Raw genomic sequence first — 14,933 nt, 5'->3', positions numbered from 1 at the left:
TACCCCGCGGTACGGCGCTGCAAGGCAGGCCGGGAGTTGTAGTGCCGAGGAGGCCAGGCGGCCGCTGGGTGGCGCTATCGGACCTCGCGCGGGGGAGGCGGCGGAATCGCGATCGGGATCGGGATCAGACTGGGACAGGGACCGGGATCGGGATCAAACAGTGACAGGGACTGGGATTGGGATCAAACAGTGACAGGGACCAGGATCGGGATCAGGTTGTGACAGGGACCGGGATCGGGGTCAGACTGGGACAGGGAGTGGGATCGGGATCAGGGTCAGGTTGTGACAGGAGTAGGGGTCGAGGTCAGACAGGGATCGGATGGGGCTTTGGAACGGCACCGGGACCGGTGTCAGGATCGGGACCGGGGTGGGGATCAGACCAGGACAGGTTCTGAGACTGGGCCCGCGATCTGGGATCAGACCGGGACAAGGACCGGAGTCAGGATCACACTGGGATCCGAGTCGGGATCAGACCGGACCCAGGGCCAGGACCGGAGTGTCCCTGCCCCGTTCAAGGGGTGGCGTTCCCGTGCTGTGCCCCCCGCCCCGGCGCCGCCCCGAGCAGCAGCTGCCCCGGTACTCTGCCCCGCTGTGCGGGCAGCGGGCGCGGGGGCTCTCGTAGGGGCTCCCGCCTGAGCAGCTCCTGCTGACCGGGAGCACCGGGGGCAAGGGGCGCTCACAGCCAGCCCGTGGCCACAGGAGACCCTGCTCAGGCAGTGCCCGCCGCCGCGGGGATTTCCCAGGCCAGGCCCGCGGGAATCGGGCCCAGAAATCCCCTTCTCTCCGCTGCCACCCCCTTTGCCCTCGAGATTCCCCAGGGACCCTTCGTGCTCCCGAGTGAGTCAGTTCTGGGAAGTGACATTGGGCCGGGGAATCCAGGGCGCTCGGTTCCCAATTCTCGCAGCCCGCGGGGAGCACGCTGTCCTTCTCCTTCTCCCCGGGAGCGGCTGTGACCCGGCGATGGCCGAGGCCGTGACCGGGACCGGGCAGGCGGCTGCTGCGGTGTGTCCTCTCCGGCATCGCGGCACTGTGGGCAGTGTGGCGGCAGTGCCATAAGTGACCGGGCACCGAGGTGACCGGGGCACCGAGGGGCGCTGAGGAGCCGCCGTTCGCTGCCCAGCCGCCGCAATGCCAAGGGAAGTGCAGGGAACGCCTCCGGAGCGGGCAGGGATCCTGGAAATTCATTGGGGGTTGCTGGGAACCGCTCTGGGGAACTGAGACGAAGGTGCAGCCGCAGCACAGCGCTGTTGCCCCTTCCCCTTTCAGGACTGACGTCTTCGCGGGGACACTCCGCCCCTCTTGGCGGCTGTGGGGGCTCTCCAGGGCTGCAGCCAGCGGGGCTCTCCCTGACCACAGCCGTGGGGGCCCTCCAGGGCGACAGCTCAGGGGCTCTCAAAGGCTAAATATTAAAAAAAAACCCAAAAAAACCCTCTCCGAGCTGCTGTTGAAAGAAGAAGTGAAACCTGCAACTCTTGCGGGGGGGCTGCAGGGACAAGCGGGGTCCCCTTGCCGCGGACCCCGGCCGACCCCTGCCCTGCCCCTGCCCCTGCCCCGCTCCTGCCTGCGGCCGTGACTCCGGGCCGGGGGTTCCCGGGCGGGCAGCGCGGGGCTCGGGGGGGGCCGGCGGGGAGCTGTCCCCAGCCAGGGCCGGCGGGGAAGCCCCGGCCAGGGCGGCCCAACGCCCCTTCCTGGGCGGGAACGGCCGAGGCGTTCTTAGCAGGGCGGCGGCGGCGGTCGGGGCGCAGCGCCATGAACCGGCTGGGGCTTTTGGGACTGCTCTGCGCGGCGCTGCTGGGCGTGAGTGGGGCCGGGATCGGGGCAAGGAGCGGGACAGGGGCAGAGGCGGAGGGGATCCCTCCATCTCTGTGTCCCGCCGGGCTTTCTGGGAAGGGGCACGGTCCGGCCGCTCCGGCCCGTCCCCTCGGCGCAGCCGCCCCCTCCGGGGAGCCCCGGGGATGTGCGCGGGCGGCGTGAGCGGGACCCGGCGGCGCTGCCGCCTCGGCTCCGTCGGTCCGCTCTCCCGGCACCCAGCCAGGGCGGAGGAGCTGTCTGGACTGCCTGGTATCCTCTCCAGATCTTCTACCCACGCGCTTTCGCTTTCCTCCGGTGGCGCGGGCCCGGCAGCCCAGCCCCGCCCTGCGCTGGCCCGGGGGTCCTCACGGGCAGGGACGGGCAGCGGCGAGCCCCGGGACCCTCAGCCGGGACCCCCAGTCGGGCGGGGCGCTGGAACCGGCTGCCGGCCTTTCTTTCACTTTTCAGTTGCGTGTGGGCGGCTGGGACGGCCCCGCAGCCTCATCGCTGTCCCCGGGGCTGCTCGAGGTGCCCACGGGGGTGGGCTGCGCCTGGCCGTGCTGGCTGCTCGTCCGTGGCACCCTCGGCCCGGCCCTCTGTCCCTCATCGCTGCCAGAGCCCCCGTCCCGCTCCGCAGGATGGCCAGGCGGATCTGCCGGGAGCTGCCGGGCTGCTGGGGATGGGCAGCGAGGGGCTGGCTCTGTGAGAGGAGCGGTGCTCCGGGTGCCCTCTTGCACCCTGTCTTGCCTGAGAGCTCATTCCCTGCCTCCTTTTTACCCTTCCCTGTGCAGGTAGTCCTCTGCCAGGAGGAGCAAGGGCAGGTTCTGGCAAAGGTTGCATGGGTGATGTGCTTGACTGGGGCTTTCCTGTCCCTCAGGGACGGCGTGTCAGCCTTGGGAAGGGGCTGGCCGTGCTCTGGGCGTGAAAGCTTGGTGATCGCTGCTCCCCCTGTGAGGGACTGCAGTACTGTTGGCAGGGGCACAGGGTGATGTGCAATCCCCTTATGGTAGGAAATGTGGGGAAATGCGGAGCAACTCTGCCGGAATCACTGCCACCCCACTTCAAAGACAACACAGATGGCATCAGGCAGCGTGGGTGGCTGCTGTGGTCTGTGGTTAGTGGAGGTGTGGGAAGAGCAGTGTGAGGAAGCCTTCACCTCCGGGTGCAGGTTAGCACACGTGTCTGTGGAAGCGCGGTGATGCGGGAGCATTGGATATGAATTCACAGGGCTTGTTTCTTCCAGTGCTGGGAGCCTGGTGATGCCTTAACATGCTTTGATAAGCAGTATATGTACAAGGGCAGATGCTGCAACCGCTGTCGGCCAGGTATGGAAACCCTTTCCTGGGAACGTCACAACTGGGCTGTGCCAGGATCTGCTGCCTGGGCACAGTGGGGAAAGCTTCGCTTGGTGTGATGGAGCCCTTCCACGTCACTGCCAGCAGTGCTGACAGCTTCACCTCCCTGTATCATCTCAGTGGTAGAGCAGCTGGGACCATGTGGGTGGTCTTGGGGACCCCTTGGACCTCACCAAATGTGCCACAGCTCTCTTGGGACTGTTTGTGCTCTTGCAGCTACAGGACTCCATGGCAAAGGCAGCTTTGTGGGGAGAGTGCTGCCACTGGCACTAGCAAATTGTGATGGTGTTTCCCACTCCTGTGGTCACTGTCAGGTCATCTCCCAGTCCCTGGAGTGGCCCCACAGCCCTCCCTCCCCACCTGGCCCCTGCAGTGTTTGTGGTCATCGGGTGAGCTGACTCCTTCAGTCCTGGCTTCTATGCAGAGTAGTGCAGCAGTCCTGGCACCCACAGCTGCCAGCCTTCCCCTGCCCTGCTGGCAGAGGTGCTGTCTGGAGAGAGGGGAAGCTCCCTTGCCCCTTCCTCACCAGCCTCTGTTGCAGGGGAAAAGCTGGTCTCTGAGTGCAGTGAAAGAGAAGACTCTGTCTGTGCCCCCTGTGAGAGCGGGCACTATCAGCCAAGCTGGACCAAGGAGAAGCACTGTGCTCCTCACGATATCTGTGAAGGCAGTAAGTGCTCCCTGTGACCACTGTCCCCGACCTGGGGGGACTGGGGGGACTGGCTCCCCTGCTGAGTGTCTCACCTTGTCCACGTTCCCTCTGCCCAGATGCCGGCCTCATTGAGAAGATGAAAGGAAATGCAACACACAACACGGTGTGCCAGTGCCGGGCTGGCACACACTGCTCTGACATCAGCTGCCAGACCTGCGTGGAGAACCAGCCTTGCCAGCTTGGCTCTGGCTTTGTGGCAGGTAAGTCTGACAAGCTGCTCCCACTTAACAGGACTGAAGCCCTGTCAGCACTGACCTCAGGGAATGGAGGCTCCCCCAGCGTGGTGCCCCCTGGCAGGGCTTTGGGAGAGCTGTGCCATTGCCATGGGGCGTGCTGCACATCTGGACTCTGCAGCCCCTTGCCCCCTTAGGCCATCGACCCCCACAGCCCCTGCTGACTTTCCTGCCATCTCTGCTCCTCTCCAGCCAAGGCCATGGAGCGGATGTCATCCCCCTGTGAACCCTGTGCAGAAGGCACCTTCTCCAATGTCTCGTCTAAAACCGAGCCGTGCCACCCCTGGACAAGGTATTGTCTGAGTACACACCATGTCCTTCCACCAGCCCCAGTGAGCACATCCTGTGCTGCCGGTTTTCTTGGTGGCCTTGGGAACTGGGTGGCCGGGCTGGTCTCTGAGGGACACAGCATCTGGGCTGATGTAGGGCCAGAGTGAGAGGAACAGGGATGGGAGCATGGTGCGGTCCATGGCAGCATTGGCTGAGGTCGAGCAGACATTCAGTCATTTGCGTCTGTCTCTTGCTCTGTGCACAGACTGCTTGTCCCTTCAGAGGTCTCCATGCTGTCATCCATGCTGGAAGTAAGGGATCAGGATCTATGGGGATGCCCCATGCCCTGTTCAGGTTCTCCCTCCCAGTGCTCTCTGTGGCTGCAGTCATCAGCCAAAGCACAAGCCCTCTCCGTGGGGAGTTTGGCTTTGGGGATGCCATGAACTGGCAGGTCATCCCTGTCTTTAGAAAGCTGCTTGAGGGTTAATTGCAGTTCCTGGTAGAAACATGAGCCTTATTTCCAAGCTGAATTAGTCTTGCTTCAGCTGCCAGCCATTGGATTTCACTTTGCTTTTATCTGTGCCCAGAAATTACTTCCCCACAGAGCCACTTGTAGGCTATCTTAGCTTTTCTGTCATCGCTACAGTGCTCAAGCCTTGGGGGCTTCCCTGACCGGGCAGGTCTACTCCTTCCTGTGCCTTGTCCCTAAACTTGTTCCCATCCTTAGCAGTTTCAGCAACCCCAGGCCAAGCCCCAGGGTTGGTACTCTGCTGTGTAGCTGCTGTCCCCCTCCTGCTGTGTCAGTGGAGCCCTGCTCTCCCTAGTGGAGCTTGGCAGGCTCAGAGCAGGATGTCTTTTGGTGCCTGCCCAGCCCCACCTATTCCCTGAGCTCAGGTGACTGCTGTGGTTACATGGTCCTGTTCTTCCCTGCAGTTGTGAGGAGAAGGGGCTGGTGGTGAAGGTGAAAGGGACGAACTCTTCGGATGTGATCTGCGGTAAGTGCCTGGTGCCCAGGGCTGCTCCAGTGCAAAGCAGAGAGCACCCCAGGGCTCCTGCAGCACTCAGAAGAGCTGGCCTCCTGCATGGTGTTTTTGGGAGAGGAAGGTCTGAGTGCGTGGCCAGTGTGATGCCTTTCTGCCTCTCTGTCTCCATGAGGGGTCTCTGTGGGGCTGGGACATGACTCTGTGTCACGCTGGGTGTCCTGTGGGTGCCTCACTGACCCTGTGTCCTCCCGCAGAGTCGAGCGGGCGCTCCTCGCTGTCGGTGCTGATCCCCATCACAGCTGCAGTTGTCACGTGCCTCGTGGGTGTCTGCATCTACTGTCTGGTGCACACAGGTGAGGGGATAAAGCCTGTGAACTGCTGCCTTGGCCGAGGGAGGGAGAGCCTTGGCCAGAGGGGCCATAAAGGGCTGAGGGGTTGAGCCAGGGAGGACACAGGCAGCTCTGCTGAGAGTGGGGAAGCTCCTCTGGGGACATCACCAGGACAGGGTTTGCTGAGTCCCACTCTGTCTTTGGGAGCAGGTGTGTTGGCAGTGCTGCAGCCTGAGCTGGGCCAGCTCTTGGGTGACAGCACTGGTGCCCCACGAGTCCATTCTGGCTCCTGCTGTGATCCCCAGCCTGCCCAGCCTGGCAGTGGCAGCAGGCATCATGTGAGCTGCAGGACCTGTGGTGCAGCAGCACCAGCCCTGGCTCTGACCCTGGGAAGCTCCGGGCAGGGCACGAGCACTTCCCCCTGAACATTGCCTTTTCTGTTCCTCTTTCCATCCAGATTCCAGGCGACGAGTGCCAAAGGAGGTGAGTCTACCTAGAGCCCCCTCCAGCAGTGGGTTGGGATCCTGCCTGGGCACAGCTGGGGATGGGCCAGCAGCAGAGCAGGGGCTGTGGCTTTGCAATGCAGGAGGGGTGGGGGCTGAGCTAGGCTGCCTGGCTGGGGCAGGACAAGGGCTGGGGCAACCTGAGGGTGCTGCTGGCAAGTGCTGAGCATTTGGGAGGGGCCCATACTCTGGCCTGCATGGGAGTGTAGCAGGAGCCTGTGGAAAGACATGGGTGCAGAGTGGGGGAACGTAGCTGCCTGCCCCTGACCCCTGCCCCTGTGCAGATAGAGGCTGGGGAGCACCGAGAGAACCCAGGTACCCAGCAGCCCACGGAGCAGGATGAGAATGTCTTGCCTGTGCAGGAGACCCTACTCAGGGGCCAGCCTGTGGCCCAGGAGGATGGCAAGGAGAGCCGCATCTCGGAGCAGGAGATGCTGTGAAGGCGCAGGGCACTGCCCCCGACAGGAGCACAGACTGGACAGCACCATCTCCTCTGTCCCCTCTCCAGCTGGGGAGGAAATCTGGCATATGGCCTGGCTACAAATGATGTAATGCTGCAATGGACCATGGCACGACCACCCCACGGGAATACCACTACAACTCCTGGTCTGCTCACCTGCACAGGGCTGCCCTGCTGGAGCAAGGCTTGGCTGCCACAGAGCCCCATCCTGCTTCCTGCCCAGGTGATGCAACGAAGCCCAGCGCGGCTGCTCACTTGCAGAGCCCAGTGCAGCCCCTGGCCACAGCAGAGTGTCACTGCTGCCAGAAGACCCCAGCACAGAGCCCCGTCTCCCTGCTGGAGAAGCCAGGGCTGGGAAAGGGAGCTGCTGGTGTGAGATCCCCACGGCAGAGCTCAGTCCCTGGGGTGCTGTGGAAGCTCTGCCCGCGCTGGGGCAGGGCTGCTGGCATCCGGACAGGGCACCCCGGCCCCTGCGAGCCGCCCAGCGCTGCCGGGCTCCGCGGGACGAAGAAAGGCAGGAGCGGCGGGCCCACGGCCGTGCCCCGGGCCGGGGATGGCGGCGGGGCCGGAGCGGACACCGGCGTGCGGCGGCCGGGAGATGGTGCTGCGGGACCGGCGCGGGCTGCGCGGGGCGGCACCGGCACCGCCTGCTCCCGTCCCGTCCCGCCGGGGCTCCGGTGGCCGCGGGGGGCTCTGGCGTTGCCCAGCGCGGGGCCCCCTCCCGCGGCTCCCCCGCACACCCGCCCGTCCGTGCGGGAGCGGCCGCGCTCCGTCACCTCCACCCACTGCTGGCGAAACCGTGTGATTAAACGTGGTTATCTGCCCCCGTGCGTGAGCAGCCCCAGCCCCAGCCCCTGCCGCCCACCGGCGCCCCCGAGACCGGCGCTCCCGGCTCTGATGTTCCGGGAGGGATGCTTTGGGAATGGGCGGGTGCTGCCAAGGCAGAGGCTCCCACCAGAGAAGGAAGGGAAGAGATGCCACCAGCTGTGCCGACCCTCACCGTGTCCCCAGGCCCTCCCCAGCACACCCGGCTGGCCCCACTGCCCTGCATGCGCTTCCCCTGTGGCTGCCCTCGCTGACCCCCACAGCAGGAGCTGTCCCAGCACAGCCATGCCCAGCCCGGGTCCCACACCAGAGGAGACGGGATGTGAGCAGGGCTGCTGCAGCAGGCAGCTCTGTGCCCCTGGCCTGGCTGCTCTGGCAGTGAAATGCACCAGTGGGGTCCATCACGCTGCAGGGCAGCACTGCGGGGTGCTGCGGTGCAGCAGTGGAGTCACCCCGGGCTCCAGAGCACTGGTGTGGGGCTGCAGCAGCACTGAGCCCACTGCAGGCTTTAGATCCTGGGAGCAGCCTCAGCCTGTGACCCTCCACTATCTGAATACAGGCAGCACCACATGAGAAAGGCCATAAATCCCAGAGCAGGAGCAGCTGGAGCATGGAGCAACTTTGCCAGTACAGGCAGTGGCACATTATTTAAGGCTCCTCTTAAAACCTAATGTTAGGTTTAATAAGGGAGATAAAAACATGGCAGCAGCTTTCCCTCCTCTCAGGGCTTGGCAATCCCAGCAGTGCTGGTGGGATGGTCTCAGGCTGGGCAGCATTCCCTTGGCACCAGCCCAGAGAACACCCAGTTCTGGGGACAGATGTGATCCTGCTCCTGCTGGAGAAGGTGTTACGTGGGCCACAGATGCAAAGTCTTTGACCCCACACATGAAGCCCATAGCCCCAGATGGTTTCCAAAGGACTGTCTCCCCAGGTGGCAGGCTGAACTCGGGGGCCCCCTCCCCACTTCCCCCAAGGCTGCCCCTTCCCTGCTGGCGTGCAGCATGCTCGGTGCCCGCTGCCGCGTGTCACACATGTACCATCTCATTAGCACGTCTGTCCCCCAAAGTGAGAAGGGAGAGCGCATGAGACCTAATTGAATGTAACTAATTATTCACTCTGCAAATGCTCTGTTTAAATGGGATTGTGAGGGACAGAATTACTCATTCTGAAAAGGGGAGAGAAAAAGAGAAAGACAGAGATAAAACAAATAGAGGCGGATGCTGGAGCTGCAGCTCGCTCTCTCTCCCCAGAATACCAATTACCGGATGAAGTGATTGTATAAATCTTTACCGAGTGAACGGACTGTACTAGTCACTTACTCCTGTCCTCTTATTATGAGGAAGCAATGAAAAATCATCCCACTCTCCAGCCCAGTTGAGGGTTCCCCGTTGCTGTCTTGGGCAATATCTCAGCAGCTGGAGAGCTCGTCCTGGGGCTTTCTCAGGGTGGGGATCCCAGTGAGACAGGGCTGAGCACTTGGTAGGAGCCCACACCCATCCTGCACCCCCAGCCCTGGGGAGGAGCAGTGGCCGTGCATGCTCTGGGGAGGTGCAGGACTTCTGCCCCATCAGGAGCCAAACCATGCCATGCAGCACCCTTGGAGACATGGGCTGGCCAAGGGCCCCAGTGTCACACAGGACACCCAGGGACCCTGGTGCCTGGCTCAGTGGCACTCCAGGTCTTGACCCCTCATCTTCCTTGTTCTTCCTTTCTGTGGGTCCAGCCCTGCCAGGCCCCTGGTCTGGCTCCTGCAGTGCTCACTGAAAAGGTAGAACACAGTGCTTCCCACCCTCTTCCCACGCTGCAGTCAATGTTTCTCACTCAGGGTGTCTCTGCTCCACTGGTTGCAGAAAAGCACTTATTGGCAGTGACCTCCATCACTCTTGCCTGCCACATCTTTTAATCCCGGATCCCTCCAAACACCCACATTTCTGTTCTCAGTGGTGGTGTGGGATGGGAGAGGAGGTCCTGGCCATGCAGAGCTGGGAAAGCTGACAGAGTGCCCCTGCACCCTGCCATCAGTGGGGAGCACCCACATTCTGGGGTCCTGCTGCATGAGCTGTTGAGGACCCAGCCAGTGCCATACTCCCTGCAGGCAACCCCAGATCCCCCTCACCCCAAGGCACCCACAAGGGGCTGGTTTCAGGGAGAAAGACCACCTGGTGTCCACATCCTGCAGCCAGAAACAGAGGGACCCCCTCAGAGGGGCCCTGCAGGTGCTATTCCAGAGAAGCCACAGGAATTGTGTGGTGGGTTCAGCTGGTGGGGGAGACAGGCTGGGCGCAAGTCAGTGATGAGAGGATAAAGCCTCCAGTCTGTCCTGCCTTGTCCTGGTTGGGGATTTGATTGTTGCCAGCAGCGAGTTTCCATCCACTGGAGATGTGCGTGTGTGGGTGTGAGGGAGAGATAACATCATCATCATCATAACAAATGCAGTTGTGCAGCTCCATTCTCTGCTTATTGGCTTTCTTCTCTTTATCTATAAATAATTGCAGGGACACAATAGACTTTTAAGTCTGCCAAAGAGTTTGTCTCCCTCCAGCAACCGTATTGCTACAGTGCTGCCACCTTATCTGCTTGTAGAAGGATGAGGGTGGGAAAAATATTTACTGTCAGGGATATTTGTCATCTGCAAATTACTCCGCCTACAGTTCGCGGCGGGGATGGGACTGACAGCACCGATCTGTACTGTGGGAATGTGAGCACAGGGGGGCTCCAAGCTGCCCTAGACACACCTGAGCCTCGTCTTGTTAGCTGGTGGGGTGGGCAGCAGCAAGCTGGCAAACCCAGCATGTGTGCAAAGCCGTGCCACAGGGATGGGGGATACAGCTGATGATGCTGAACCAGGCTGCCTAGCAAGTGCCTTGACACAAGATCCTTGATGCAGAGGATCACCTTGATGGGACTGGGACATTAGGCTCAGAGGTTTGCCAAGTTGCCAGCCCCTCCCCAAGCACAGGCCTGCACCCCCAGGCTGTGCAGCAGCCCCAGCACAGCAGCCCCAGGCACTGACCACTGTGAGAGCCCCAGGCTGTTCTCCTGCAAAGGCCGAAAGTGCTGGACACTCCACCACTCTCTCAGCACCCAATGTCCCTGCCAGACCCGCTCTGCCTGCTGCTGCCAGCCCCACCAGGCTCACTCACTGCTGGAATTCCTCACATCCTGCAGCCCAGAGGCCTTTGCACAGCACTTATCACTGCAGTATCCAAGAACCGATCTAATTGATGTGACACCAATTATTCCTGTATCACTAAATGCAGAATTAATGCATCTGTGTGTACAAACCTCTTAGACCCTGACCATGAAATTATGACTTTGACATGAAAAGAGCCAGAGCCTGGGAGCACCATCTCTCAGCTGAGCCCCCATCACTGCAGCTCTGGCCAGCCCTGCTGGGACACCTTCCTGATGGCCCCACGGACCACGCAGGATCCCTGAACCATCCAGCTGGCTACTGAGAGAGAGAGCAGAGAGCTGGGGCTTGTGGCTCTTTGCAGACTGGGCTGCAGCCATGGTGGTCCCACACAGCCATGCCAACCCAGGCAGCACCAGCCCAAAAGTGAGTGCTGGCAGAGCTGCCCTGGCTATTGTGACAGCCAGCCCAGGGGGCTGCATGCTCCACAGGGCAGTGCAAAGCCGTTTCTGGGCTGCTCAGTACAGCTTATGCAGACTGCAAAGCTCTTGGCTTGGACGTGGACTGGTGCTGGGAAAAGCCATTCATTGCGCTTGAAATTTTACTGTGAAATTAGGCTTTGCCTGGACACGCAGGGCTTGGCACAAGCAGAAGTTTGTATTTTGTAAATTGCTTTCTACAATCAATTAAAGAAAGGAGATGGCTGTAGCCAGAGGTGGCACACGAGATGGCTCCAGGTTGGGGCTGGCTCCAGACTCCTGCCATACAGCCCCAGGAGCAATCCCAGCCCAAAAGGAGCAGCCTCAGAATGGGGAGATAATGTGGCTGGGCAGAGCCTCAGCAGGTGGAGGAGGAGGGCAGCTGTGAGGGGGGAGATTGGTCCCATCAGGGGCTGCAGTGCTGCCCTTGTGCCCACACTAACCACTGGGGCCACGTGGGAGCGCATGGGAGCCGCTCCCAGGCCTTTGCACTGTGCCAGTCAGTGGCAGCTCAAGCTGGAGCTGTCCTGGAGATGTGCCCTGTCCCCTCCCAGCCTCATCCCAACACCAGCAGCCCTGACACTGGCAGAACACCGTGGTGCCAGCACTGCTCCAGGGCAGCAAAGCAGAGAGGTCCCAAGCGAGCCGGGGGTGCAGTGAGGCACAGCCAACGTGGCAAAGCTCTGGTACCCCTTCCATCCCATTTGGGCAGAGCTGGTGAGCACAGCATGTGTGGGCTGCTCGCATGGCAAAGGGCTTGCCCTGGTTCTGGTTTGCTCAATGTTTTCATTAAGGACCTGGATGATGGAATAGAGAAAGTGCTTATTAAATTTGCAGATGACATGAAGCTGGGAGGGACTACAAGTATCTTGGAGGACGGGATTAGAATTCAAAATGATCTTGACAAATTGGAGAAATGGACTGGAAAAAATAGGATGAAATTCAACAGGGACAAGTGCAAGGCAGTACGCTGAGCAGGGGAACAGTCAGCTGTGCAAACACAAGCAGGGCTGGCGGCGTGGGGCCCAGCCAGGCATGAGGCCACAGGCATGGGGCAGGCACGGGGAGGCACAGGGCATGGGCAGGCGGGAGGCTCAGGCTGAGTGCTCAGTCTGAGCTGGGGGGGTAGGGCCATGAGGAGGCAGCAGGAATGGATGGAGGGAGTGAGAGGAGCCTCTGCTGGCCTCAAGCACAGACTGACCTCTTGGAGCTGTGCCATGGGCTCCCCTGCAGTCCCATGTACTTCTCCCACCTGGCCAGGAGCTACAGTGAGGTCTGGCAGCACCCCAGCCCCTGTACACTTCAGGTGTGTGGCTGAGCAGAGGTTCCCTGCTGGGCTTCTCAATCCCCTGCCTTTGCCAGCTCAGAGCCAGGGCAGACACTGCCCTGCAGTGCCCCAGGGAGATGCCCCTATGCCAGCTCCAAAAGATGCTCAGCCTTTCCTACAGAGCCCTGCTGAGGCAGATCCCCAGGCACTGGCACAGCCCAGCACCAGGGGCCAAACCACCACCAATGTGCAGGAAGCTTTGCTCCAAAGGCACTTCCCATGCCTGGGGCTCTGCTGGAGGTCTGGCTGCAGCCCCCTACCCCACAGCACACAGCCCTGCACAGATCCCCTGGAGCCCTCCAGCCGCCTCCCCTTCGATCCCGCAATTACAGCTCCAGCCAGCCCCCTCCGAGCCTGTGCAAACACCGAGGCTCATTTAAATAAATTAAGAAGACATAATAAATCAAAGGGAAATGAGGGGCTGTGCCTGGGGGCAGGGGAGTCACTCGAGTTTAATTACATTGGCAAGCCTCTCGCAGCAAAAGCACAGCAAGTCCCAGATGTGTCAAGCACAGATGTGCAGGAATGTGCAGAGCTTGGTGGCAGAGCTGGTGGCACCACCCTGACGCCTGTGCCTGGCACAGCACCGGCTCCAGTGAGTCAGGAAGTGAGGCATGTGCTGGCAGAGATGGGTCCTGGGCACTCTCCACTCCAGGGCACCTGTGCAGCAGTGCCCACGTGGGCAGATGGCATCCTGGCAGTGCAGCACTGCCAGCACCTGGTGCCACATGGGCCATGCTGGGGCAGCCTGCAGAGCCCTGTCTGCCCCTTTCCCAGCCCTGTGCCCTCTGTGCCCTGTGGCCACCGAGAGCCAGCAAGTCAGGCTGAGGCTCAGGGAGTGTCACTGGCACCACATGCCCCTGCCACACACGTGGTTTGCAGCCCTGTTGTTTAAGGACTCGCTCACGGCTGCATCAGGAACTCCAAATAGAGCTTTGTGTAGAGGCGGCAAATTTATGAGACTGGCTCTGAATTCCCAGTCACATCAGGGGCCAATTCGTCTTCCCAGGGCTGAGGATGAAATTAAATGATTGTAAAATAAATCTGTAAAAATGATGAAAAGACCATCGCCCACTGGCAGGGGCGGGGTGCTGAGAACCCACGCGTGGCCGTGACGGATGGGGCTCACCAGGTGATAAAGCGCCCGGGACCTGGGAGCTCAGGGATTTCTGCTGTAATCTCACTAAAGAGATGTTGTTTACAGGAAAAAGGATATTTTGGGGAGGAAATTGCATTTCAAGGTTAAAGGAAAAAAAAATGGAGCAAGTCTCCCAGGGAGCCACTTACGTGTGAGATGGCAGCAGACAGAGGCAGGCGTGGGTGCCCGGGAGCAGCTGGGGTGGGACGCGGTGGGAGGCAGTGCCCGGCTCACACATGTGCCAAGGGCCAGCTCCCCTGCAGCCCAGAACCAGGCAGGGATTGCCCAGGCTCACAACAGGAGACTGGAGGCACTGGTGGGTCCAGGACAGTCTAAGGGGGCTGAGGGTCCCTGTGGGTGCTGCCAGCCCACCCTGATGGCTGCCACGCTGCTCCCCTGCCCTGATGCCATCCTGTCCCACTGGAGAGGTACCTCATCCAGCTCAGTAACAGCAAACCCTCGCTGCTCCCTGTGAGGAGCCCTGCAGGGGCCTGAGTGGCCACCATCTGGTGCTTCAGGGCAAGGGGCATGTGCCCTGCATGGGGACTTGCAGCTTCCAAGTTTCAGTCTTATCCTACAAGACGGATGCTGGAGAGATTTTTTTTTCCCAGTGATGAGTGGAAAAAATAATGACTTCAGCTTACAGTCAACTGGCTGGCCATTTAACAACAGGCCATTAGCATGGCTCAGCGTGGGGAAGGGATTTATTTAGGGGACACAGTTGCAAAGACAAACCAGCACCAGGTGCTTAATAGCAGTTCAGAGGTATCGGAGTGTTGCAGTGCTCAGAAAATGCAGCTGTGGGAGTTCGGAGACTTTATCCTTCATGTCTGTGAAATCCCACAATACCAGAAGAGATTTCTCAACTCTGCCCCAAGTACAAAAGCAGCTCAGGGAAAAAGATGGCTCTGCTGCAAGGGCAGCAGCTCCTAGCTCAGCCACTCTGGCTGCCCCAGCACTGTCAGGACTGGCTTCCACTGGCACAGACCACACCTGTGTCCTCACACCCACCACAGGGCCGCTTCCAAGGCCTGTTAGACCTCAGGATTCCCCTCTGTCCCTGGCAAATGCATCCTGCGTATGACACAGAGGAGGGACATGTTCTGCCATCCTGGGAAAGCCCAGTCTTCCCATCCCAGGATTGGGTTGGGCTCTGACACGAGCCTCCCTTGCTCATCTCCAATGCTTGTACCATTGCCCAGAGCAGCTCTGGAGCATCAGCAGGCTCTGCCTGAGCCCTCCCTGTGCCTTGGTGGCCTGGACAGGCACTGTCACCCACCAGAAGCCTTCTCACTCCTGCAAACACCATGGCTCAGCCGTGGCTCCAACCCCTGTCCTGCCATCATCGCCAGGGCAGCACAATGATCACCAACATGTCCCTGCCCATGGATAGGCACA

At 60.8% G+C, this 14,933-nt stretch overlaps 1 protein-coding gene across 2 annotated transcripts; it reads left to right on the top strand.

Annotated features, from left to right (window-relative positions):
* The first annotated feature begins 721 nt into the window (after positions 1–721).
* Positions 722–8,047, top strand: CD40 (CD40 molecule). Of its 2 annotated transcripts, none has more exons than XM_038158677.1 (9): positions 722–1,797; positions 3,035–3,116; positions 3,688–3,813; positions 3,912–4,055; positions 4,281–4,380; positions 5,292–5,353; positions 5,596–5,694; positions 6,128–6,153; positions 6,536–8,047. In XM_038158677.1, exons 1-9 carry the CDS (start codon positions 1,750–1,752, stop codon positions 6,611–6,613), a joined length of 765 nt encoding a protein of 254 aa, XP_038014605.1. In that variant the 5' UTR covers positions 722–1,749; the 3' UTR covers positions 6,614–8,047. The 2 variants fall into 2 exon arrangements, with proteins under 2 accessions (XP_038014605.1, XP_038014604.1); XM_038158676.1 differs by having other exon boundaries at positions 764–1,797; positions 6,458–8,027.
* The last annotated feature ends 6,886 nt before the right edge of the window (positions 8,048–14,933 follow it).

This window comes from Motacilla alba, chromosome 20 (assembly GCF_015832195.1).
Source record: "Motacilla alba alba isolate MOTALB_02 chromosome 20, Motacilla_alba_V1.0_pri, whole genome shotgun sequence".
NCBI lineage: Eukaryota > Metazoa > Chordata > Aves > Passeriformes > Motacillidae > Motacilla > Motacilla alba.
The sequence above is the reverse complement of the archived record's forward strand: the minus strand, read 5'-3'. Positions and strand labels throughout refer to the sequence as shown.

Coding starts and splice junctions, on each gene's coding strand:
- CD40 (XM_038158676.1), top strand. CDS start 1,750: ATGAACCGGCTGGGGCTTTTGGGACTGCTCTGCGCGGCGCTGCTGGGC. Junction 5,354..5,595: donor CTCTTCGGATGTGATCTGCG/GTAAGTGCCTGG, acceptor GTCCTCCCGCAG/AGTCGAGCGGGCGCTCCTCG. Junction 6,154..6,457: donor GGCGACGAGTGCCAAAGGAG/GTGAGTCTACCT, acceptor GCCCCTGTGCAG/ATAGAGGCTGGGGAGCACCG.